The 27,299-nt window shown below is 46.9% G+C and overlaps 1 protein-coding gene across 1 annotated transcript in view; it reads left to right on the top strand.

Annotated features, from left to right (window-relative positions):
* STRAP (serine/threonine kinase receptor associated protein) overlaps positions 1-26,538 on the top strand; it is a 137,972-nt gene extending 111,434 nt beyond the window's left edge. Inside the window, exon 9 of the mRNA XM_069228472.1 lies at positions 25,997-26,538. Within this exon, the coding sequence (XP_069084573.1) occupies positions 25,997-26,058 (62 nt within the window). The 3' untranslated portion in view covers positions 26,059-26,538. The remainder of the gene's footprint in view (positions 1-25,996) is intronic.
* Positions 26,539-27,299: the final 761 nt, after the last annotated feature.

Below are 27,299 nucleotides of genomic sequence, written 5' to 3'. Positions count from 1 at the left end.
GGTCCTGGACCTTGAGCTGCCTTAGGTGCTTCAGCCTGGAGCTTCCTCCTCCGAACCCCTGCTCCCCTTCAGTGAAGCCATTGCATGTCTGGTCCAAACCTAGCAGGGGGGCTCCTGTGAACAGGACAATTGCCTGCTGCTATCGCCCTCCTACGGCGACCTGAGTTTCCTCGCACAACACCCCACCCCTGAGAGCTTGGTCATCCAAGGGCGTGTTCCCTTCTGCGCCCGAGTAGGGAATCCAAGAGGCTGGACACACTTGGGGAAGATGTTTCCTTCCGCTAGCCTGGCAGTGTGATCCGTGAACACTGCATGCTTTTTGTGCCATTATTCCCTCATCCTGTGGGATATGGTTGCGCAAGTGCTGCCACAGGTCCCAGAAGAGGAGGCCCGGGCTGTGCTTTCCAGGATGGGAGAGATGCAGCAAAGTTCACAATCCGATGTGGACTGGACATGGCCAACTCACCAGGTAAAGCGGGTGCATTGACAGAGGCCCTTAAGCGCCATGCATGGTTGAGGACATCTGGATTTTCGGAGGAAGTCTAAGCCAGTCTTAGGGACATGCCCTTTGTTGGACTCTGCATTTGAGCGCTTCAAGGATTCTTGTGCTACGGCCAGCTCATTTGGCCCCTCGTTGCTCTGTCTGCTTTTCTCCCCTTTCCTGGCTACGGAAGGGGTGCCCTACCACATCCATTCCCGTCCAGCCACTGTGCCATGCATGTTGACCAGCCTCTGCATGTCCGGGGATGCTGGGATCCACCGCCCTTCTGTTTCAGAGAGCCAGTGGACAGGTGGGTTTTGCAAATAGTCCGAAGAGGCTACTCCCTCTCCTTTGAGACTACCATGATAGCCATGCCACCATCCTACGATCAGATGACAGAGGATCACTTGGCACTTCGCTGTGAGGAAGTTACAGCTCTTACCCAGGGGAGCCATAGAGAGGCTTCCTATGCCCAGAAGTAGGTCATGAGTGCTATTCATGCCACTTTCTCATACCCAATAATGTCATGGGCCTCTGCCCTATGCTAGACCTTTGATCTGTCAATCTCTTCTTCAGGAAGGAGGAGCTCAAAATGCTCAATCTGGGTCAGGTTCTCTCTGCCCTAGACCCAGGAGATTGGATGGTAGCGTTGGACTTGCAGGATGCTTATTTCTATATTCCATGCCTGCCTGGCCACAAATGTTACTTGCAGGTTCACGGTAGACCACAAGCCCTTTCAGTTCACCGTGCTGCCCTTTGGCCTTACCAGCGCCCCTTGTGTGTTCACCAAGGTGATGGCGGTAGTCGCAGCTCATTTGCACAGGTCAGGGGTTTGTCTTACCCTACCTTGACAATTGGCTGTTGAAGATGGGCTCGCCCCAGGCTGTTGTCTCCCTCCTTCAGAGAACGGCGTACCTCCTGCGTTCACTGGGGTCCACTATAAATGTCACACCTCACCCCCTCTCAGATGCTCCCTTTCATTGGAGCTGTTCTGGACACAGTGCAGTTTTGGGCCTATCCTCCTGAGCAGCGGGTCCAGGATATTCAGGATATGATGCTCATGTTTCAGCTTCCATCCTGGATTTCAGTGAGAATAACTGAGGCTGCTGGGTCTCATGGCCTCCTGCGTCCTGCTGGTCACACATGCCAGATGACTTATGGGGGCTCTGCAGTGGGACCTGAGGTTCCAGTAGGCGCAGCATCAGGGTAATCGCTCAGACCTTGTCCAGATCTCGGAGGGATCTGCACAAGGTCTGCAGTGGTGGCTAAAGAACCACAATTGGGTCAGAGGCAGATCCTTCTCCCTTCCTCACTCAGAGCTGACAGTAGTGACAGATATGTCACGACTGGGCTGGGGCGGCCATCTGGGAGAGGCGGAGATCAGAGGCATCTGGTTTCCCTCAGAGTCTGGATCAGGCTAGCATTGAAAGCATTTATTCTTTGTCTCAAGGGGAAGGTAGTACAAGTGTTCACGGACAACACCACCGCCAAGTGGTACTGCAACAAGCAAGACGGGGTGGGATTGTGGACCCTGTGTCAAGAGGATCTGCACCTCTGGACGTGGCTGGAACAGCAGGGCATATTCCTAGTGGCTCAACATCTGGGGGCTCTCTGAACACCAAAGTGGACAAACTCAACTGTCCATACTTAGTTGATCACGAATGGCGTCTCCATCCGAAAGTGGTGCAGGGTCTCAGCAGTTGGGAGAGCCTTGGTTAGATCTGTTCGCCTCCGCAGAGAACGTGCAGTGCCAGCAGTTTTGCGTGTTGGAGTTTCCAAGGTGGCACTTGTTCTGCAACACATTTGTCTGAAGTGGAATTTGGGCCTCCTGTACTCCTTTCCGCCTACACCACTTCTGCCCAGAGTTCTCAAGAAGGTCAAGAATGACCATGCCCAAGTCCGTCTTGTAGCTCCAGACTGGGCACTAAGAGTTTGGTATCCTGAGCTACTGAGCTTGGCCAGCGATCCTTCGATTAGACTGCCCCTGTGGGAGGATCTTCTATCGCAGCAGCAGGTGGGGGTCCTCCACCCGAACCTGTCCAGCCTACGCCTTCTTGCATGGAGATTGAGCGGCAATAGTTGACAGCTTTCGACCTTGTCCAAAGTCTGTAACGTCATCTTGCCAGCCAGGCATCCCTCCACCAAAACAGTGTATGCTTCTCGTAATGGATTTGTGGCATGGTGCACAGTCAAGTCTGTTGATCTCTTCCACCGCCCCCCCTCCAAACACCCCTTCTCTCTGAGGTCCTGTTTGTTCTTTCTCTGGCCTGGCAGCTCTCTGCTGTTGGCCACCCAAAAGGGTTATTTATCTGCTATCTCGGTTTCTGTGGTTGCCTGATTAACCTTCTTTGTTTAAGTCTCATATTGTTACTAGGTTCCTTAACAATCTTACTCATGTTTCTTCCATCCCCCATTCATTATGCCCCAATGAGATTTGAATTTGGTTCGAACATTCCTAATGTGGGCTCCTTTTGAGCCTCTCCACATGTCCTCTCAGGCTTCTGATGTAACTGGCTTCCTTGTAGCTATTACATCCGCCCCTCCGGGTGAGCGAGCTGCAGGCATTGTCCTCTAGGCCACCCTATCTTTCTATCTATCCTGACAGTGGTGCTTCGCACTAGGGCTTCCTTTTTGCTAAAAGTGGCCACGCCCTTTCATGTAGACCTATCCATCACCTTGCCTAATTTTTACGCACCTCCACATCCTTCTAAGGAAGGGGAGAAATTCCACCACCTGGACCCCAAAAAGAGCATTGGCGTTCTATCTTGATAGTACGAAAGAGATCCAGGTGGAAGATTTCCTCATTGTCTGTTATGAGGGTGCGAAGAAAGATCAGGCAGTGCAGAAGTAGACCATCTCCCAATGGATTGTACTCTTTATTAAAATCTGCTACGCACTGGCCAAGAAACAACCACCTGAACGTTGGCGTGCTCATTCTACCAGAGCTGTAGCTACGACCATTGCATTAGTATGCCCAGACAGTCAGGTCCGTAGGGACGGGTACTTTCAAATTCTGTCCTGTAGGTCTTTCTAGTTTGATCTTGGTTTGCAGACCCACCCTCGGGAATTGTATTGCTTGGGTATCTATGCAAAGATAAGGAATCTGCAGCTAAAAGTCTCTATCAGATGCAAAAGTTACTTACATCCGGTAACACCTTATCTAGTAGAGACATATTCTAGTGCGTATTCCTTACCGCCCCATCCTTCCCACTCTGCAAACTGATTTCTAGGGAAATGTACTCCCCTTTGAGGGCCTTAGTTTTGATGCACCAGTGGTAGGTGTTCTATATGGCTCTGCGCTTCTGGCGTGGAAAGTTGTGAAAAGAAACTGACATCAGCTTGTTGGGGGTGCCTTTACAGGACCCGCAATGTCATATCCGGTGTGGACAATGACAAATGCAGAGCTGATCGCCACCTAATGGCGCTCTGAGGTAGTGTTCGAGAAAAATCTCCAGATCCAGACTGACTCCTAGAGGAAATACAAAAGGTAAGGAATCTGCAACTAGAATGTGTCTCTACCAGATAAAGCGTGTGTAGGAAAGTACCATCTTGCCTGGCATGTTACCCCCATTTTCACTGTATGTACGTTTGTTTCTGCCCTTGTGTCACTGGGATCCTGCCAGGCAGGACCCCAGTGCTCATAGTGTATGCCCTGTATGTGTTCCCTGTGTGGTGCTTAACTGTTTCACTGAGGCTCTGCTAACCAGGACCTCAGTGTTTATACTCTCTCTGCTTTCTAAATGTGTCACTGCAGGCTAGTGACTAAATTTACCAATTCACATTGGTGCACCCATATAATTCCCTTGTGTAGGAAGTTGGCTCTGTATGTGCTATTTCAAAGTAAGGAATAGCATGCACAGAGTCCAAGGGTTCCCCTTAGAGGTAAAATAGTGGTAAAAATAGATAATACTAATGCTCTATTTTGTGGTAGTGTGGTCGAGCAGTAGGCTTATCCAAGGAGTAGTGTTAAGCATTTGTTGTACATACACATAGACAATAAATGAGGTACACACACTCAGAGACAAATCCAGCCAATAGGTTTTTATATAGAAAAATATCTTTTCTTAGTTTATTTTAAGAACCACAGGTTCAAATTCTACATGTAATAGCTCATTCGAAAGGTATTGCAGGTAAGTACTTTAGGAACTTCAAATCATAAAAATTGCATGTATACTTTTCAAGTTATTCACAAATAGCTGTTTTAAAAGTGGACACAGTGCAATTTTCACAGTTCCTAGGGGAGGTAAGTATTTGTTAGTTTTACCAGGTAAGTAAGACACTTACAGGGTTCAGTTCTTGGTCCAAGGTAGCCCACCGTTGGGGGTTCAGAGCAACCCCAAAGTCACCACACCAGCAGCTCAGGGCCGGTCAGGTGCAGAGTTCAAAGTGGTGCCCAAAACACATAGGCTAGAATGGAGAGAAGGGGGTGCCCCGGTTCCGGTCGGCTTGCAGGTAAGTACCCGCGTCTTCGGAGGGCAGACCAGGGGGGTCTTGTAGGGCACCGGGGGGGACACAAGCCCACAGAGGAATTTCACCCTCAGCAGCGCGGGGGCGGCCGGGTGCAGTGTAGAAACAAGCGTCGGGTTTGTAATGGAAGTCAATGGGAGATCTAGGGATCTCTTCAGCGCTGCAGGCAGGCAAGGGGGGGGTTCCTCGGGGAAACCTCCACTTGGTCAAGGGAGAGGGACTCCTGGGGGTCACTCCTCCAGTGAAAGTCCGGTCCTTCGGGTCCTGGGGGCTGCGGGTGCAGGGTCTCTCCCAGGTGTCGGGACTTAGGATTCAAAGAGTCGCGGTCAGGGGAAGCCTCGGGATTCCCTCTGCAGGCAGCGCTGTGGGGGCTCAGGGGGGACAGGTTTTTGTACTCACAGTCTTAGAGTAGTCCTGGGGTCCCTCCTGAGGTGTTGGATCGCCACCAGCCGAGTCGGGGTCGCCGGGTGCAGTGTTGCAAGTCTCACGCCTTTTGCGGGGAGCTTGCAGGGTTCTTTAAAGCTGCTGGAAACAAAGTTGCAGCCTTTCTTGGAGCAGGTCCGCTGTCCTCGGGAGTTTCTTGTCTTTTCGAAGCAGGGGCAGTCCTCAGAGGATGTCGAGGTCGCTGGTCCCTTTGGAAGGCGTCGCTGGAGCAGGATCTTTGGAAGGCAGGAGACAGGCCGGTGAGTTTCTGGAGCCAAGGCAGTAGTCGTCTTCCGGTCTTCCTCTGCAGGGGTTTTCAGCTAGGCAGTCCTTCTTCTTGTAGTTGCAGGAATCTAATTTTCTAGGGTTCAGGGTAGCCCTTAAATACTAAATTTAAGGGCGTGTTTAGGTCTGGGGGGTTAGTAGCCAATGGCTACTAGCCCTGAGGGTGGGTACACCCTCTTTGTGCCTCCTCCCAAGGGGAGGGGGTCACAATCCTAACCCTATTGGGGGAATCCTCCATCTGCAAGATGGAGGATTTCTAAAAGTCAGAGTCACCTCAGCTCAGGACACCTTAGGGGCTGTCCTGACTGGCCAGTGACTCCTCCTTGTTTTTCTCATTATTTTCTCCGGCCTTGCCGCCAAAAGTGGGGCCTGGCCGGAGGGGGCGGGCAACTCCACTAGCTGGAGTGTCCTGCTGGGTTGGCACAAAGGAGGTGAGCCTTTGAGGCTCACCGCCAGGTGTGACAATTCCTGCCTGGGGGAGGTGTTAGCATCTCCCCCCAGTGCAGGCTTTGTTACTGGCCTCAGAGTGACAAAGGCACTCTCCCCATGGGGCCAGCAACATGTCTCGGTTTGTGGCAGGCTGCTAAAACTAGTCAGCCTACACAGATAGTCGGTTAAGTTTCAGGGGGCACCTCTAAGGTGCCCTCTGGGGTGTATTTTACAATAAAATGTACACTGGCATCAGTGTGCATTTATTGTGCTGAGAAGTTTGATACCAAACTTCCCAGTTTTCAGTGTAGCCATTATGGTGCTGTGGAGTTCGTGTTTGACAAACTCCCAGACCATATACTCTTATGGCTACCCTGCACTTACAATGTCTAAGGTTTTGTTTAGACACTGTAGGGGTACCATGCTCATGCACTGGTACCCTCACCTATGGTATAGTGCACCCTGCCTTAGGGCTGTAAGGCCTGCTAGAGGGGTGTCTTACCTATACTGCATAGGCAGTGAGAGGCTGGCATGGCACCCTGAGGGGAGTGCCATGTCGACTTACTCGTTTTGTCCTCACTAGCACACACAAGCTGGCAAGCAGTGTGTCTGTGCTGAGTGAGAGGTCTCCAGGGTGGCATAAGACATGCTGCAGCCCTTAGAGACCTTCCTTGGCATCAGGGCCCTTGGTACTAGAAGTACCAGTTACAAGGGACTTATCTGGATGCCAGGGTCTGCCAATTGTGGATACAAAAGTACAGGTTAGGGAAAGAACACTGGTGCTGGGGCCTGGTTAGCAGGCCTCAGCACACTTTCAATTGTAAACATAGCATCAGCAAAGGCAAAAAGTCAGGGGGCAACCATGCCAAGGAGGCATTTCCTTACACAACCCCCCCCCCAAACGAAAGAGGATGAGACTAACCTTTCCCAAGAGAGTCTTCATTTTCTAAGTGGAAGAACCTGGAAAGGCCATCTGCATTGGCATGGGCAGTCCCAGGTCTGTGTTCCACTATAAAGTCCATTCCCTGTAGGGAGATGGACCACCTCAACAGTTTAGGATTTTCACCTTTCATTTGCATCAGCCATTTGAGAGGTCTGTGGTCAGTTTGAACTAGGAAGTGAGTCCCAAAGAGGTATGGTCTCAGCTTCTTCAGGGACCAAACCACAGCAAAGGCCTCCCTCTCAATGGCACTCCAACGCTGCTCCCTGGGGAGTAACCTCCTGCTAATGAAAGCAACAGGCTGGTCAAGGCCATCATCATTTGTTTGGGACAAAACTGCCCCTATCCCATGTTCAGAGGCATCAGTCTGCACAATGAACTGCTTAGAATAATCTGGAGCTTTTAGAACTGGTGCTGAGCACATTGCTTGTTTCAGGGTGTCAAAGGCCTGTTGGCATTCCACAGTCCAGTTCACTTTCTTGGGCATTTTCTTGGAGGTGAGTTCAGTGAGGGCTGTCACAATGGATCCATATCCCTTCACAAACCTCCTGTAATACCCAGTCAAGCCAAGGAATGCCCTGACTTGAGTCTGGGTTTTTGGAGCTACCCAGTCCAGAATAGTCTGGATCTTGGGTTGGAGTGGCTGAACTTGGCCTCCACCTACAAGGTGTCCCAAGTCACAGTTCCCTGCCCTATCTGGCATTTGGATGCCTTGATAGAGAGGCCTGCAGATTGCAGAGCCTTCAAAACCTTCTTCAGGTGGACCAGGTGATCCTGCCAGGTGGAGCTAAAGACAGCAATATCATCAAGATAAGCTGTGCTAAAGGACTCCGAGCCAGCAAGGACTTGATTCACCAACCTTTGGAAGGTGGCAGGGGCATTCTTTAAACCAAAGGGCATAACAGTAAACTGATAATGCCCATCAGGTGTGGAGAATGCTGTCTTTTCTTTTGCTCCAGGTGCCATTTTTATTTGCCAGTACCCTGCTGTCAAGTCAAAGGTACTTAGAAATTTGGCAGCACCTAACTTATCAATGAGCTCATCAGCTCTTGGAATTGGATGGGCATCTGTCTTGGTGACAGAGTTGAGCCCTCTGTAGTCCACACAAAACCTCATCTCTTTCTTTCCATCTTTGGTGTGGGGTTTGGGGACTAAGACCACTGGGCTAGCCCAGGGGCTGTCAGAGCGCTCAATCACTCCCAATTCCAGCATCTTGTGGACTTCCACCTTGATGCTTTCCTTAACATGGTCAGACTGTCTGAAGATTTTGTTCTTGACAGGCATGCTGTCTCCTGTGTCCACATCATGGGTACACAGGTGTGTCTGACCAGGGGTTAGGGAGAACAGCTCAGGAAACTGTTGTAGGACTCTCCTACAATCAGCTTGCTGTTGGCCAGAGAGGGTGTCTGAGTAGATCACTCCATCTACTGTGCCATCTTTTGGGTCTGATGACAGAAGATCAGGGAGAGGTTCACTCTCTGCCTCCTGATCCTCATCTGTTACCATTAACAGATTCACATCAGCCCTGTCATGGAAGAGCTTAAGGCGGTTCACATGGATCACCCTCTTGGGGCTCCTGCTTGTGCCCAGGTCCACCAGGTAGGTGACCTGACTCTTCCTCTCTAGCACTGGGTAAGGGCCACTCCATTTGTCCTGGAGTGCCCTGGGAGCCACAGGCTCCAGAACCCAGACTTTCTGCCCTGGTTGGAACTCAACCAGTGCAGCCTTTTGGTCATACCAAAACTTCTGGAGCTGTTGGCTGGCCTCAAGGTTTTTGGTTGCCTTTTCCATGTACTCTGCCATTCTAGAGCGAAGGCCAAGTACATAGTCCACTATGTCTTGTTTTGGCTCATGGAGAGGTCTCTCCCAGCCTTCTTTAACAAGAGCAAGTGGTCCCCTTACAGGATGACCAAACAGAAGTTCAAAGGGTGAGAACCCTACTCCCTTCTGTGGTACCTCCCTGTAAGCGAAAAGCAGACATGGCAGGAGGACATCCCATCTCCTTTTGAGTTTTTCTGGGAGCCCCATGATCATGCCCTTTAATGTCTTGTTGAATCTCTCAACTAAGCCATTAGTTTGTGGATGGTAAGGTGTAGTGAATTTATAAGTCACTCCACACTCATTCCACATGTGCTTTAGGTATGCTGACATGAAGTTGGTACCTCTGTCAGACACCACCTCCTTAGGGAAACCCACTCTGGTAAAGATACCAATGAGGGCCTTGGCTACTGCAGGGGCAGTAGTCGACCTAAGGGGAATAGCTTCAGGATACCTGGTAGCATGATCCACTACTACCAGGATATACATATTCCCTGAGGCTGTGGGAGGTTCCAGTGGACCAACTATGTCCACACCCACTCTTTCAAAGGGCACCCCCACCACTGGAAGTGGAATGAGGGGGGCCTTTGGATGCCCACCTGTCTTACCACTGGCTTGACAGGTGGGGCAGGAGAGGCAAAACTCCTTAACCATGTTGGACATATTGGGCCAGTAGAAGTGGTTGACTAACCTCTCCCACGTCTTGGTTTGTCCCAAATGTCCAGCAAGGGGAATGTCATGGGCCAATGTTAGGATGAACTCTCTGAACAGCTGAGGCACTACCACTCTCCTAGTGGCACCAGGTTTGGGGTCTCTGGCCTCAGTGTACAGGAGCCCATCTTCCCAATAGACCCTATGTGTTCCATTTTTCTTGCCTTTGGACTCTTCAGCAGCTTGCTGCCTAAGGCCTTCAAGAGAGGGACAGGTTTCTTGTCCCTTACACAGCTCTTCCCTGGAGGGTCCCCCTGGGCCTAAGAGCTCAACCTGATAAGGTTCAAGCTCCAAAGGCTCAGTTCCCTCAGAGGGCAGAACTTCTTCCTGAGAAGAGAGGTTCCCTTTCTTTTGCTGTGTTGCAGTTGGCTTCCCAACTGACTTTCCTGTTCTCTTGGTAGGCTGGGCCATTTTTCCAGACTCCAGCTCTACTTTTTCACCCTGTGCCTTGCATTGTGCTCTTGTTTTCACACACACCAGTTCAGGGATACCCAGCATTGCTGCATGGGTTTTTAGCTCTACCTCAGCCCATGCTGAGGACTCCAGGTCATTTCCAAGCAGACAGTCCACTGGGATATTTGAGGAGACCACCACCTGTTTCAGGCCATTGACCCCTCCCCATTCTAAAGTAACCATTGCCATGGGATGTACTTTTCTCTGATTGTCAGCGTTGGTGACTGTGTAAGTTTTTCCAGTCAGGTATTGGCCAGGGGAAACCAGTTTCTCTGTCACCATGGTGACACTGGCACCTGTATCCCTCAGGCCCTCTATTCTAGTCCCATTAATTAAGAGTTGCTGTCTGTATTTTTGCATGTTAGGCGGCCAGACAGCTAGTGTGGCTAAATCCACCCCACCCTCAGAAACTAGAGTAGCTTCAGTGTGAACCCTGATTTGCTCTGGGCACACTGTTGATCCCACTTGGAGACTAGCCATACCAGTGTTACCTGGATGGGAGTTTGGAGTGGAACCCTTCTTGGGACAGGCCTTGTCTCCAGTTTGGTGTCCATGCTGTTTACAGCTATGACACCAGGCCTTTTTGGGATCAAAGTTTTTACCCTTGTACCCATTGTTTTGTGAAGAGGCTCTGGGCCCACCCTCCTGTGCAGGTTTTTGGGGGCCTGTAGAAGACTTTACTATTTTTAGTTTTGGTTGTCTCATCACCCTTCTGCTGGGGAGTCTTTGTGACCCCTTTCTTTTGGTCACCCCCTGTTGAAGTCTTGGACACCCTTGTCTTGACCCAATGGTCCGCCTTCTTTCCCAATTCTTGGGGAGAAATTGGTCCTAGGTCTACCAGATGCTGATGCAGTTTATCATTGAAACAATTACTTAACAGGTGTTCTTTCACAAATAAATTGTACAGCCCATCATAATTACTTACACCACTGCCTTGAATCCAACCATCTAGTGTTTTCACTGAGTAGTCAACAAAGTCAACCCAGGTCTGGCTCGAGGATTTTTGAGCCCCCCTGAACCTAATCCTGTACTCCTCAGTGGAGAATCCAAAGCCCTCAATCAGGGTACCCTTCATGAGGTCATAAGATTCTGCATCTTGTCCAGAGAGTGTGAGGAGTCTATCCCTACACTTTCCTGTGAACATTTCCCAAAGGAGAGCACCCCAGTGAGATCTGTTCACTTTTCTGGTTACACAAGCCCTCTCAAAAGCTGTGAACCATTTGGTGATGTCATCACCATCTTCATATTTAGTTACAATCCCTTTGGGGATTTTCAACATGTCAGGAGAATCTCTGACCCTATTTATGTTGCTGCCACCATTGATGGGTCCTAGGCCCATCTCTTGTCTTTCCCTCTCTATGGCTAGGATCTGTCTTTCCAAAGCCAATCTTTTGGCCATCCTGGCTAACTGGATGTCCTCTTCACTGGAGTTATCCTCAGTGATTTCAGAGTTGTTGGTCCCTCCTGTGAGGGAACCAGCATCTCTGACTATTATTTGTGGAGTCAGGGCTTGAGAAGCCCTGCTCTCCCTAAGTAGGACTGGAGGGGGGGAATTTCCCTCCAAGTCACTATCTTCATCCTCTGAGTTGCCATCCTCAGAGGGGTTGGCCTTTTCAAACTCTGCCAAAAGCTCCTGGAGCTGTACTTTGGTAGGTTTGGGGCCCATTGCTATTTTCTTTAGTTTACAGAGTGACCTTAGCTCTCTCATCTGTAGATGGAGGTAAGGTGTGGTGTCGAGTTCCACCACATTCACATCTGTGCTAGACATTATGCTTCTAAAAGTTGGAATACTTTTTAAGAAACTAAAACTGGTTCTAGAATCTAATTCAAACTTTTAACAAACTTTTAAACTCTAAAAGAAATGCTAAACAGGATCTAACACAAGGCCCTAGCAGGTCTTTTAAGAATTTAGAAAACTTTTCAAATTGCAAAAATCAATTTCTAATGACAATTTTGGAATTTGTCGTGTGATCAGGTATTGGCTGAGTAGTCCAGCAAATGCAAAGTCTTGTACCCCACCGCTGATCCACCAATGTAGGAAGTTGGCTCTGTATGTGCTATTTCAAAGTAAGGAATAGCATGCACAGAGTCCAAGGGTTCCCCTTAGAGGTAAAATAGTGGTAAAAATAGATAATACTAATGCTCTATTTTGTGGTAGTGTGGTCGAGCAGTAGGCTTATCCAAGGAGTAGTGTTAAGCATTTGTTGTACATACACATAGACAATAAATGAGGTACACACACTCAGAGACAAATCCAGCCAATAGGTTTTTATATAGAAAAATATCTTTTCTTAGTTTATTTTAAGAACCACAGGTTCAAATTCTACATGTAATAGCTCATTCGAAAGGTATTGCAGGTAAGTACTTTAGGAACTTCAAATCATAAAAATTGCATGTATACTTTTCAAGTTATTCACAAATAGCTGTTTTAAAAGTGGACACTTAGTGCAATTTTCACAGTTCCTAGGGGAGGTAAGTATTTGTTAGTTTTACCAGGTAAGTAAGACACTTACAGGGTTCAGTTCTTGGTCCAAGGTAGCCCACCGTTGGGGGTTCAGAGCAACCCCAAAGTCACCACACCAGCAGCTCAGGGCCGGTCAGGTGCAGAGTTCAAAGTGGTGCCCAAAACACATAGGCTAGAATGGAGAGAAGGGTGTGCCCCGGTTCCGGTCGGCTTGCAGGTAAGTACCCGCGTCTTCGGAGGGCAGACCAGGGGGGTCTTGTAGGGCACCGGGGGGGACACAAGCCCACAGAGGAATTTCACCCTCAGCAGCGCGGGGGCGGCCGGGTGCAGTGTAGAAACAAGCGTCGGGTTTGTAATGGAAGTCAATGGGAGATCTAGGGATCTCTTCAGCGCTGCAGGCAGGCAAGGGGGGGGTTCCTCGGGGAAACCTCCACTTGGTCAAGGGAGAGGGACTCCTGGGGGTCACTCCTCCAGTGAAAGTCCGGTCCTTCGGGTCCTGGGGGCTGCGGGTGCAGGGTCTCTCCCAGGTGTCGGGACTTAGGATTCAAAGAGTCGCGGTCAGGGGAAGCCTCGGGATTCCCTCTGCAGGCGGCGCTGTGGGGGCTCAGGGGGGACAGGTTTTTGTACTCACAGTCTTAGAGTAGTCCTGGGGTCCCTCCTGAGGTGTTGGATCGCCACCAGCCGAGTCGGGGTCGCCGGGTGCAGTGTTGCAAGTCTCACGCCTTTTGCGGGGAGCTTGCAGGGTTCTTTAAAGCTGCTGGAAACAAAGTTGCAGCCTTTCTTGGAGCAGGTCCGCTGTCCTCGGGAGTTTCTTGTCTTTTCGAAGCAGGGGCAGTCCTCAGAGGATGTCGAGGTCGCTGGTCCCTTTGGAAGGCGTCGCTGGAGCAGGATCTTTGGAAGGCAGGAGACAGGCCGGTGAGTTTCTGGAGCCAAGGCAGTAGTCGTCTTCCGGTCTTCCTCTGCAGGGGTTTTCAGCTAGGCAGTCCTTCTTCTTGTAGTTGCAGGAATCTCATTTTCTAGGGTTCAGGGTAGCCCTTAAATACTAAATTTAAGGGCGTGTTTAGGTCTGGGGGGTTAGTAGCCAATGGCTACTAGCCCTGAGGGTGGGTACACCCTCTTTGTGCCTCCTCCCAAGGGGAGGGGGTCACAATCCTAACCCTATTGGGGGAATCCTCCATCTGCAAGATGGAGGATTTCTAAAAGTCAGAGTCACCTCAGCTCAGGACACCTTAGGGGCTGTCCTGACTGGCCAGTGACTCCTCCTTGTTTTTCTCATTATTTTCTCCGGCCTTGCCGCCAAAAGTGGGGCCTGGCCGGAGGGGGCGGGCAACTCCACTAGCTGGAGTGTCCTGCTGGGTTGGCACAAAGGAGGTGAGCCTTTGAGGCTCACCGCCAGGTGTGACAATTCCTGCCTGGGGGAGGTGTTAGCATCTCCCCCCCAGTGCAGGCTTTGTTACTGGCCTCAGAGTGACAAAGGCACTCTCCCCATGGGGCCAGCAACATGTCTCGGTTTGTGGCAGGCTGCTAAAACTAGTCAGCCTACACAGATAGTTGGTTAAGTTTCAGGGGGCACCTCTAAGGTGCCCTCTGGGGTGTATTTTACAATAAAATGTACACTGGCATCAGTGTGCATTTATTGTGCTGAGAAGTTTGATACCAAACTTCCCAGTTTTCAGTGTAGCCATTATGGTGCTGTGGAGTTCGTGTTTGACAAACTCCCAGACCATATACTCTTATGGCTACCCTGCACTTACAATGTCTAAGGTTTTGTTTAGACACTGTAGGGGTACCATGCTCATGCACTGGTACCCTCACCTATGGTATAGTGCACCCTGCCTTAGGGCTGTAAGGCCTGCTAGAGGGGTGTCTTACCTATACTGCATAGGCAGTGAGAGGCTGGCATGGCACCCTGAGGGGAGTGCCATGTCGACTTACTCGTTTTGTCCTCACTAGCACACACAAGCTGGCAAGCAGTGTGTCTGTGCTGAGTGAGAGGTCTCCAGGGTGGCATAAGACATGCTGCAGCCCTTAGAGACCTTCCTTGGCATCAGGGCCCTTGGTACTAGAAGTACCAGTTACAAGGGACTTATCTGGATGCCAGGGTCTGCCAATTGTGGATACAAAAGTACAGGTTAGGGAAAGAACACTGGTGCTGGGGCCTGGTTAGCAGGCCTCAGCACACTTTCAATTGTAAACATAGCATCAGCAAAGGCAAAAAGTCAGGGGGCAACCATGCCAAGGAGGCATTTCCTTACACCTTGTATATGGTACTTAGGTACCCAGGGTATTGGGGTTCCAGGAGATCCCTATGGGCTGCAGCATTTCTTTTGCCACCCATAGGGAGCTAAGACAATTCTTACCCAGGCCTGCCACTGCAGCCTGAGTGAAATAACGCCCACGTTATTTCACAGCCATTTTTCACTGCACATAAGTAACTTATAAGTCACCTATATGTCTAACCCTCACTTAGTGAAGGTTGGGTGCCAAGTTACTTAGTGTGTGGGCACCCTGGTACTAGCCAATGTGCCCCCACATCGTTCAGGGCAATTTCCCCGAACTTTGTGAGTGCGGGGACACCATTACACGCGTGCACTACACATAGGTCACTAGCTATGTGTAGCATCACCATGGTAACTCCGAACATGGCCATGTAACATGTCTAAGATCATGGAATTGTCGCCCCAATACCATTCTGGTATTGGGGGGGGGGGGGGGGGCAATTCCATGATCCCCCGGGTCTCTAGCACAGAACCCGGGTACTGCCAAACTGCCTTTCCGGAGTTTCCACTGCAGCTGCTGCCAGCACCTCAGACAGGATTCTGCCCTCCTGGGGTCTGGGCAGCCCCAGCCCAGGAAGGCAGAACAAAGGATTTCCTCAGAGAGGGTGAAACACCCTCTCCCTTTGGAAATAGGTGTGAAGGGCCGGGGAGGAGTAGCCTCCCCCAGCCTCTGGAAATGCTTTGATGGGCACAGATGGTGCCCATCTCTGCATAAGCCAGTCTACACCGGTTCAGGGATCCCCCAGCCCTGCTTTGGCACGAAACTGGACAAAGGAAAGGGGAGTGACCACTCCCCTGAGCAGTACCTCCCAGGGGAGGTGCCCAGAGCTCCTCCAGTGTGTCCCAGACATCTGCCATCTCGGATTCAGATGTGTTGGCGGCACACTGGACTGCTGAGTGGCCACTGCAAGCAGGTGACGTCAGAGACCCCTTCTGATAGGCTCTTACCTTTCTTGGTAGCCAATCCACCTTTCTTGGTAGCCAAATCTCCTTTCTTGGTAGCCAAACCTCCTTTTCTGGCTATTTAGGGTCTCTCCTCTAGGGTATTCTTCAGATAATGAATGCAAGAGCTCACCAGAGTTCCTCTGCACTTCCCTCTTCGAACTCTGCCAAGGATCGACCGCTGACGGCTTCAGGACGCCTGCAAAACTGCAACAAAGTAGCAAGACAACTACCAGCAACATTGTAGCGCCTCATCCAGCCGGCTTTCTCGACTGTTTCCTGGTGGTGCATGCTCTGAGGGCTGTCTGCCTTCACCCTGCACTGGAAGCCAAGAAGAAATCTCCTGTGGGTCGACGGAATCTTCCCCCTGCTAACGCAGGCACCAAAAGACTGCATCACCGGTCCTCTGGTTCCCCTCTCATCCTGACGAGCGTGGTCCCTGGAACACAGGCGCTAGATCCAAGTGACCCCCACAGTCCAGTGAGTCCTTGCCTCCCCACACCAGACAGCAAACCTGTGTACTGCGTGATTTGCAGCTGCTCCGCCTTCTGTGCACTTCTCCAAGGATTCCTTTGTGCACAGCCTAGCCTGGGTCCCCAGCACTCTGTCCTGCACTGCTCAACCCTCTGAGTTGTACTCCGACGTCATGGGACCCACCTTTTGTGACTCCGGTTTCACAAATTTTCTAAGTGCCTGCTCTGGTACTTCTGTGGGTGCTGCCTGCTTCTGCGGGGGCTCTCTGAGTTGCTGAGCGCCCCCTCTGTCTCCTCCTCCAAGGGGCGAAATCCTGGTCCTTCCTGGTCCCCAGCAGCACCCAAAAACCTCTACTGCGACCCTTGCAGATAGCAAGGCTTGTTTGCGGTATTTCTGCAACATCCATCACGCCGTGGGACATCTTCCATCCAAACGAGAAGTTCCTAGCCCTTTTCGTTGTTGCAGAATCTTCGGCTTCTTCCACCTGGAGGCAGCCCTTTTGCACCTTCATCCGGGGTTTCCTGGGCTCCTGCATCCCCCCCCCCCCCCGACACTATCGCGACTCTTGGAAGAGGCCCCCTTGCCTTGCAGGTCCTCAGGTCCAGGAATCCGTCTTCAGTGCTTTGCTGGTGTTTTTGGTTCTTGCAGAATCCCCCTATCACGACTATTGTGTCCTTTTGGGGTATTATGTGTACTTTACCCCTACTTTGCGGGGTCTTGGGGTGGGGTATCTTGGACACCCTGGCTGTTTTCTTACAGTCCCAGCGACCCTTTACAAGCTCCCATAGGTCTGGGGTCTATTTGTGATACGCATTCCACTTTTGGAGTATATGGTTTGTGTTGCCCCTAGACCTATGTTCACCTATTGTGATTCTACATTGTTTGCACTACTTTTCTTACTGTTACTTACCTGTTTTGGGTTTGTGTACATATAACTTGTGTATATTACTTGCCTCATAAGTGAGGGTATTCTCTGAGATACTTTTGGCATATTGTCATAAAAATAAAGTACCTTTATTTTTAGTAACTGAGTATTGTGTTTTCTTATGGTATTGCTATATGATATAAGTTGTATAGTAGGAGCTTTACATGTCTCCTAGTTCAGCCTAAGCTGCTTTGCCATAGCTACCTTCTATCAGCCTAAGCTGCTAGAAACACCACTATTCTACTAATAAGGGATAACTGGACCTGGCACAGGGTGTAAGTACCACAAGGTACCCACTATAAGCCAGGCCAGTCTCCTACAGCGTGACCAAAGTTAAGTAACTTGTTCCTTACATACTGACCTTGTCTAACGGAAAGCAGCCTAATTCCACAGGATGCAGGAGTGCCATAGGAAAATTGTACATAAATACTTGGGAGTTTGATTGAAAGGTGGTAGTATCCTAAAAATACTTTACTATTGACTGCATTGTGTCTTGCTTATTAATCAGTGGGGGTTGAAACCACTGTGTCAATAACCCTATTTTATCATCCTCACACCCTCCCTAAAAGGGGAATCCTTCCTATTTTTTTTTTTTTTTTTTAAAGGACTCTCACCGAGTAAAGCTAACTAATGGCATGCTTCATCATGGAGTCCTCTCCCATACACCTATTTTGTCTGGGTGGGCTCAGCCGTCTGCTAAAGGGAGATCTTTTAAGGGATATTCTTGATGGTGGGATCTGTGCTAGAAATAAAATTCTCAAGTCATCGCTTCACAATTTTAATCTGCTACAAAGTAATCTGACACATTTAAAACCAAGGGTGATGCCAGTGGGGATATTTAGACATCCAGTTGCATAGAAAAAAGTTCTACATGTTTCAGCCACCATTATTCATTCCAGCAAGGGATCTTTATTGCTTTCCTCAGGCCTTCAATAGCAGATCCATAAAACTTCACTACATGGAATTTACTTGTGCTACAACCTTAGTGGACTAAATTTAGTCACATTTGTAGCAGTGTGTGGGGCAAACAGGTTAGACTTGTATGAATATATACAACAGGGTTCATTTACACTTTTAGCACCTGGGTTTGGGGGAGAATACAGGAAACTATAATTAAGAGTCCAATAATTTGGTAATTCTGAAACTATTGTTCCCCATTAGTGAGCACAGCAAACACTATGTAAAAGTAGGATCTGGGTAATATTTCACATGCAGACGCAAATCATGCAATCCTAACACCTAACAGTGTGCTGTGGATGTAACTCACAAGGGCTATCTTAGTGTTAAATATGGAGTGTGTTGGTATGAGTTAAACACTCACATAAAGAGCATACTCGTGTCATATCCTGTGGGACATAGGTTGCCTTTAAGATCGGTTTAAGATAGGTTTCCCTAAAGATAAGGTATTAAGAGGCGGGTGGAACATGTAATGAAACATTGGAGGAAAAACATCCAGAAACCTTTGTGTGCTAGGCCTACATGCCCAGTGCAACAAGGATTTCCTCTATTTCATTTGGAATGGTCAGACTTACTTTGTCAAGGGATCACCTGATATATCAGACCTACTTCCTCCTCCAAACCCTTGAATATTGTCATTGTCCAGACAGGCGGAATCTAAACTATTCCCTGAGCGCTGAAGCGACATGGCTTGGCAATGCTTCCATATAGTGTGGCTGTACATACAGACGCTATCCCTTGTTTTGCGTCATCCTATGCTTATCGGATCGGTCTGTTGTTGTGTGTGGTGAAGACATTGTCAAAAAGTAATGTCCGGGTATACCGGGTGAATGGAATATAGAACAGTGTTTGACCCTGCCTGGGAAAATCACTTACACACATGTGACCATCCTTCGTAGAGGTCAGTTAAAAAAGAATAATTTTCAATGCAACGGGGCTCTCATTTGCTCGAGTTGAAGCTATTTGTGTTTTAAACTCCCAACCTAACCTTTCTTGCCACACAAATTAAAAGAAAAAAAATAGCGCAATCGCGCTATGTAAACCCCAGCGCGATTGCGCTGCGGGTAAAATTAACAGCTAAAGTAGTCCAGAAACCAGGCTCAAAACATCGAGCCTCGTATGTTTCTAGTAGTTTACCGGTGCTGTGTAGGCGGGCTAAACACCGGAAAAGGTATGACGTATGCATGCCTTTCACAAATGAAAGCAAGCAGATTTTAAAGAGCAAGCCCAGGAACCAATGAAAGAGACTGACGTGACCTGGGCGTGGTTTGAAGCCCAAAGAGAGATTACTTTGTGGACAGAGCACTTTGCGCTTGCCCATAAAAAGGGGGAGTGAGGATTTTCTTTTTTTTTTTTAACGTAGATTAGTGGGAAAATTAGTGAGTTCATCTTAAAATGTATTTCCTCTTGAAACTCCTTCAGCATACTGTGGTTTCTTTCACATGATGGGCCTTCATTTGCTGAATGCCAATCACGGTATGTCATCATTCAGTCCTCTAATGTGTGTTGCCAAATGGCAGACCCACTATTAATTTTCAAAAAGGATCCTAATCCCACCTGGTTCTGTTATCCAGTTTTCCCGACACAACCCATCCCAGTTCCTTAATGGAGTGTCCCTGTGTGATATAGTTATTACTTATCTTTTTGGTGTTCTTCTTACATCTTATGCTACTGCATTGTTCACCAGTCCTAGTTCGAATCTTCTTGCTTGTCATGCCTATGTATTTTAAATTAAACAAAAGTTTACAAAAAAGTAATAAATGGAGTGCTTGAATTAATCTCGGCCACTGATAATTATTCGGGGCGCATCCCAATCCATCATTACTTTGCACACCATGCCACCTCAGTTTGGACCCAGCTATATGCAAATCAGTATTGATCCAGCCCCAATGGGAACAGTCAAGCCTGAACTGCCACGCTGGGTCCTCCCTGAATCTGAACTCAAGCACTTCAGGACCAGTTCACCCGTATTAGGACTCCTCAACTGGGTATAGCTTGTTTCCAGTGACACTGCGCACGGGACCCACGTCTGGGCATACCCGTCACACTCATGGCGTCCTACTGATGTATGCAAAAAAAATTGGACGGACTTAATTCTTGAATTACTCTTAGCCACTGGTAATTACTGAGGACAGCATCTCAGTCCGTTATTTTAAAAACCATGCTCCCTCTGTTTGGAACCATCCACGCGCAAATCAGTTTTGCCCCTGTCACAGTGGGAGCAGTGCCGTCTGAATTCATGTTAGACACTTTGGGGTACTTGGTAAATGTTGGTTAACCATACAGGCTTCACTGTGGTCAAGATATGCCATGTACACATGCAGCTCATCATATTGTTCATTACACAAATTTACAAACTCACACCAAATACATGCTTATCAGATTCAGCTCTCGTTCTACTATTAATAGTTAAGGGACTGTACTGTAACCCTTTGGGAAAAATAACAAACTTTATGCTGCTCGTATGAAAAAACTTGCTTCTCTTTCCATCCATCTCCAGCTATTACTTACATTGAGGAGGGCCATGCTGTTACACAAGTAGGGACATCCACTATCCCTCTTTCCCCAATAGTTTTAAACACAAATTCCCAAGATCCTGAAATTCCATTGTAAAATTTCTAAACTCTCAGGTCTGAATGCGGCCAAAATCTTATTTGCATTGACTGCAGCAACAGCAGTGTGAAACAGGGGATGGAGCCTAACTCCTGCAGCACAATTAATTCTCCAAATAGGTAAATATAGTAGCCCCACCTGAGTAGTTGAACCTTTTTGAACAGTTCCTTAGATGCAACAGTAAATGCAGTTTTGTTATATGCAGATGAACGAGAGTTACAGTAGGTCTCTTGCTTGCACTATCAACCTATGTTATGGGAATCAACATGAAACTGGAGTGAATAATGATCTGGTAAACTGGGCCACAGCAGAGATTAAAGACACTGCCACAGTTGCTAATGCACTATCGTACTTGCCAAACTCTCCACGCTCTTGGAAATACTGGGCCCTTTCGTCATCGACCTAAAACAAGACATCCTGGAAGGTAATATAGACTTCATCAGACACTATGTACCAGGATCAACTGGCCACTGAGTTCAGTTTCTCTTCACCCAGGCAGAATAAAACTGTATCTTTGGTTAAGATCAAAGCACTATTATAAGTCCCTTTTACAAAACCACACCCTCCGCACACTTCTTCTTAGCAACGTTTCCAAAAGCCCAACATTCCTTGAAACGTTTCTTATAGTCTATCAAAAGAAGAATTACAAAATATGAAAGGACCAGCCTCATCTGTTAATCTTTGAGCATGGTTATCAATTCTGATAACGCCACATTAACAAACAAAATATCTGCAGAAGGTCCACTTGTGCGATGTGATGTCCAAATGATTTAAAAGCCTCATCACCACCGGTGTCCACCTAGGCGAACAGCAAGGCCAACGCTGATACCACTACAGTTGATGATGGCAATCTAAAGCTTCCAGCAGACCAGAGAAAAATTTCAGTCGGCAAAATCTGCATATTATCTCATCCGCCAGTAGGATTGCAAATAATTAAGGGACAATAGGCACACCTAAAGTAAATAAAGTGGCTGCTGCACTGGGTAATGTAAAAAGACAATCTACCTCGACCTGAAACCAAGACCTCTCCATCTCATGCTCGAAACTCACTGGCAGTTTGCCATTAGCACCCCCTGACACTTCCCTCAACCCCTTCCTGGCACTACCAAAGAAACTTCAAACCCCCCAGTTTCACTCAAATGTGAAAAGAGTATCATGAGGCCTGATATTATAGCTCTAACATTATCCTAAAACAAAAGCATCTGCTGTCTAGTAAACATAGCAAAAATACATTAACTATATATCCGGAATTCTCACCCAGAGGCAGTATTTATGTTTTAAATAGGGCAATATTATAACTCTTTTTAAACCCCTCCCTAACCAGAGGCATCTAGACAGTAAACGCATTTTTCAGTAGCTTTTAAAGCCAGAAGAAAAGGGAAATTGAGGGAGTCCACAGAGATGAGTCCAACTAGTGATGCTGCAGTTAAATTAATTTTAGAGCACTTAACCTACTTGCAAGGTCGTGGAAAAACACAATAAAGCCTCCGATCAAACAGCATCTCCACGTATTCAGTGCAACCAACTTGATTCAGAACAATCTTAACCTAACGAAGAGCCAGCCTAATGTCCAACACACACTTTGGGCCGCAAAAGGTCTAGAGGCATTTAATAACAAGGTTTAAAGCTTGATATCCAGTATGACAGCTGAAGGGCATAGGCTTGTCTGTAATTTTAAGCAGGAGCACACTGAGTGTTTGTCTTGTTTGGCCTCTGCATTGGTGAAGCCTAAAACATTTGAACCCACTCCAAAGCATTTGTTCATGGAACATCAGCCAAGCCCTGCAGTCAAACACCAATGCTGCTCTTTTGAACTAGATTAGCTCTTAACATTATTTTCTCTAAGAGAGATGGGCTACACAGATGGCTTACATGGCTTGGTACAGCCACATTAACTGGAGCAAAACAAAAACTGGGTCATGCCTCTTGGGGATTTTTTATTGTTCTAGCTTCAACCTAATGCTGTGAGATAGCCATTTAGTGTTATATGCCCTTTGCTGGCAATTAAAAAAGAGCAGTCTCCCGTCACCAAATTTAATTAAAAGCAGAGTGCAGTGACACTTCTATCGTACAGGTGATTTTTACTGTAAGGCTTTTTTTTCAGCTGTGAGAATGCCATATGTTTTTTCCAAGGCATTGCGTTCTGGGGTATCCCAGGAGTTCTATTGCGAACCAGGATAAAGTAGGGCTATAATTGATAAATTGCTTATACTTTTTCATACTGAGTAGCCACTTTGCTAAATCCCAACCACCCCTGTTGCACATTTTTTGACTCCCTGTCATGCTGTGCTGTCCTTCACTCTATTGAAGAATTAGCACAGTTCTTGCATTTGAATTTTTTTCAATAATTGGTATGGATTACCCAACACAGAGTTCTTAAAAGCAATCCCTCCCATCACAAAATAACCATGACAGGGTCCATTTCGGACCATGAGAATTTGAAGAGTGAATTGTAGCTTAGCAAAAAATAGTAAGATGCCATTATCTTGAGTGAAGGCATTTTTCGTTTAGACTGGGTCAAGGACTGGGTTGAACTCAGTATTGCATCCCTTTCCCTTAATACTTCACCCTTGCCTGGCTGCAAGCAGTGAGCCGCAGAAGGTTTTAGAAACATTAAGAAGCTAAGATTTTAGGATGAAAAAATGACACAAAAAAAGCAAAATCTCTTAACAGTGACACATCATTACCTTATGAGGTAAGAGAACAAAGAGTAGCCTACAGGCAATTCATCTGGCATGGGAAGCAAAGGGCTAAAGAAATAGGACGATTGCAACTATTTGAGCTCTGTAAAACAAGAAACTGGCACATGTTTTGGAACCCTGTTAAATTTGTCACCAACGGGACTATGTCGGCTGAACTATGTTCTTCCTGTAGAATGATGCAAATATGAGAGGACACTATGTAGCAGACACTGCCACCTCCTCTGTTAAGTAAGTACAACCAGTATCCACCTTACTCTGGTCTTGAACTTAAAAAATTAGGTCACAAAATTGCAGCATGGGGCACTATGCCCCAGTGTCCTACCTGGTGCCATTTTTAAATCCAACAGAAGCTTTTGGATGGGTAGCCACACCCCTCTTTTTCAACCACTTCCTGGAAACTAATAGTATGGCAGACAGTTGAAAAGGGTTGCATTTTGTTTTCTGTTTCCAGAAAAAAAACATACCTCCTCCACCAATATTCTTCTTATAAACATTGCCTGATGTATAATGCAGACGTTTATATGAAGAAAAAAAAGTTATCCAGTATTGGATCTTTCATAGATTCACATGCTTGAATCTTTCCCTGTTGTCAAAGTGGGAGTCCCGCAGTACCATGGTAAAGCCGTATGTAAAACTATCATAGGCTATCATGGCACTAGGACATCTGTTTAATAGCCTACATGTGTCCAGGACCAAACTTGGACAATGACTAATCAGGTGCTAGCACTCCCAAGAGAGACTGAGTCCCTCAGAATTTCTACTGCATGTCGTATGTAAGGGAGTCTCCCTGAGCTCTCCTCATTTTTTCCTGTGATTTCTCAATTTTTCTACATTTACTCAATGTTTGAGTCTTCTCAGAAACGCCTATTGTGATCCTGCAAGTCCTGTTGTAAGAAAAGACTACATGTTGAGGATCTACAGAGACGGTCTGTCGCCTCTACCCTGACATCAGGTAAAATAATGCAAAATGTGTCACACTTCAAAAACCTTGAGAGCCTGAGAAGGAAGATTACTTCTGTGACTGCAGAAGCCTGAAACCCAGAAATCCAGGTCTTCTGATGAGGACAGCGATTTATCTGTTAAACCTCATAAAAGGTCAGGATCCTCTGACCAAGAGGCTTCTGAGGAGATTAGAAAGGCTTTGAAAATACACCATAAAGACACTCTCAAAAAGTAGAAAATTAATCTTATCTCCACAGGGTTGGCCTCCTCCCAACCTTCCACTCTATCTCTGAAGAAAAGGGAGCACAATCCTCAGATCCGACAAGGACAAAAAAAAATCCTCCCAGAGCACAGTCGACGACGATGGAACAGTCAACGTTGGTGACTACTACAGAGATCATTGCCACAGCCTATCAATGAAGGCATTGTCGTTGAGAACATGGACTATGGCATCTATCAATGCTCCGATTTCATTCACCACAGTATTTCTTCCACGAAGTCACCGTCGATATGACCTCTCATATATTTGTATGTGTTCTGCATATAATTTCTTGAACGCAAGTGCATACGTGGTGCTATTTCTGCATGTAGGTTTATACTTCTTTTTGGCTTGATATATTGCTATAATTTGAACAATCTACATTCCCATTACGTAATCAGACATTGATTGGAATAACTATATTCCTGTAGTTATGATTGCAATGATTTTGATTGTCAGTCAACCTTATAATTAGAGTGCTAAGATTGCAATCACTCCTAAAACAAGGGGGCTAGTATCTGACATGCATGTGTGCCTCACAGGATATTTGCTTTTTAAGAGACCAGGTGTCAGCAGATTCACTAGCAGTGTAAGCGCAAACGAGAATGTTGACACATTCTGCAACATTAATATTACTTGTAAGGAAGGAGGTGGAGGAATAAGTATTAGGTGTATGGAGTGAAAGTTAAAATTGCGATCATGTTTGTACACCTAAGTGGACTTGCTGTGGGTCCTTTTAGATTCCACAGTTAACTTTCAGTTCTGTTGGAAACCGTTAGAGATCAGTGTTGCAGAAGCGTAGGCTCTGTAGAATGGTAATAAAAATATGAATCTCTTTTCTTGAGAATGTCTAGCATGTTTAACATTTTTATAGGACGGAAAACGCATTACAGTAGTTGAAAACTGGACACATTTGACAAATATTTGCTTGTTTTACTGTCAAATCATTTCACATCTACTGCTCTTTATTCTCTTACGTTTTTCATAAATGACTGTTAATCTTCAAACTCCGACCACGGAGTTCATGTGGTATTCTTTGGTTTTCATTCAAGGTGGATAAGATTCTTACGCACGTTTCGAAGGTGGTATTGAATTACTTATCCTTTGTAAACTGTGACTTTATTCATCAGTACAGAATGAAGAACAGTGGCATGGAATGGAAGGGAAGGGTTTGTGGTTTGACCAAGATGTGCTTTCTTTATAGTATGAAATTATATCCAGGACCCTCAAAATAGGATTTTTGAGACACAGCTGTAGTAGGGTAGCTAAATAATTTCTGTCTCTAAGAAGGTAACCAATCGATGCCTTGGTCTTCCTGACTTCTCACTTTGCATTTTTGTTAATTATTTTAAGAAGAAATATTTTAAATCATACTGTGTAAGTAAACGCAACTGTCTTTAAACAGATGTTCATTTTTTGTTTAAATTTGCAGAAGAGCTTGTTGCTGAAAATACAGACCCCATCTTTAACACGACTCCTGAAATTAAAGCTTGACCATTCATGAAGTCCTAGTCAGTGTTCAATCCATCGGCATCAAAACGGAGATGAACGGGATCCTTCTCGGATATGTTCTCCACGCAACACGCAACTGAGCAGAAACTGAGTTTATAGGTTACCCCAAATGTTGGGAGAGATCACTTGTTGCTTACAACAAAAAAACTCTGCCTATCAAAGACACATAGTTGTGCGAACGATTCAGAGCAGACTATATTGTCTTTTTGTGCTAAACGTAAAATATAAACAGTCAGTTGCTTCAGTTTCAGCTAAGGTTGGTTATAGGTGTGAGACTCGTTACCAAGGGAACGCAAGGTGATGGTACTTTGCAGATTGGTCCAGAAGCAGGAAGACGTATGCCTTAGTTCTGAGAGTAAGAGTACAATATTTATGGATTTCTTTTCCTCTGGTTTCATTTTACCCTGCTTCAGAGCATTTTCATTGTATTTTCATTTGTTCGAATAAAGCCTCGAAACATTGCATGCATTGCTTTATTGGCATAGATTTATAATGGTGATAAAACAAACATTTAGATCTGATTTACAGCAGGAGACAACTTTTTTGGGAGATATTGCATACACTAAGCAGGCAGAACGTGCACTGCTGAGAGGCAACGTGAAAGGAGACTATAGCTATAACAGCCAAGTGTCAGTATGCCAGAAAATCATCCATTGAGAGTTAAAACAACTGCTATTTGAGAGAAATTACTCTTAAAAAAAAAAAAAAAAAAAAAAAAAAAAAAAAAAAAACTACTAATCCGAAACCACATTGCGACTACACTGATGAGAGACACGAAATGGCATGCTTGGCATCAATGGTCCTTGGTAGGTCTCGCTTTGGCAGCCCAGTTTGCAGCATGCATGGTACTAAAACGACCATTAGCTGGAATCCCATGGGGAGGTAATGCTGCAGAAGACCAGTACTTCCATCTTGTCCAAGTTGAGCTTCAGGCAGCTGGTTCGCATCCAGTCTGCTACCATTGTCATGCAATTGATGAAGCTGGTTCTGCTGGTGTTAGTCTGGTCTGTCACGGAGAGGGTGATCTAGGAGATGATGATGTTGGTTACCGGTGTCTACTAAATGTTGAAAATAGTGGGGCTGAGGGACGATCCCTGTGGGACACTGTACTTCAGTTTCTTAGACTCTGATTTGAAGGGTGGTAGTCTGACCCTTCGGGTCCTTCCTGTGAGAAAGGAATAGATCCATTAAAACAGATCCTTGTATGCCAATCTTGTGGAGTC

This window comes from Pleurodeles waltl, chromosome 4_1, assembly GCF_031143425.1.
Source record: "Pleurodeles waltl isolate 20211129_DDA chromosome 4_1, aPleWal1.hap1.20221129, whole genome shotgun sequence".
NCBI lineage: Eukaryota > Metazoa > Chordata > Amphibia > Caudata > Salamandridae > Pleurodeles > Pleurodeles waltl.
This window is presented reverse-complemented; position numbering and strand designations above follow the sequence as displayed.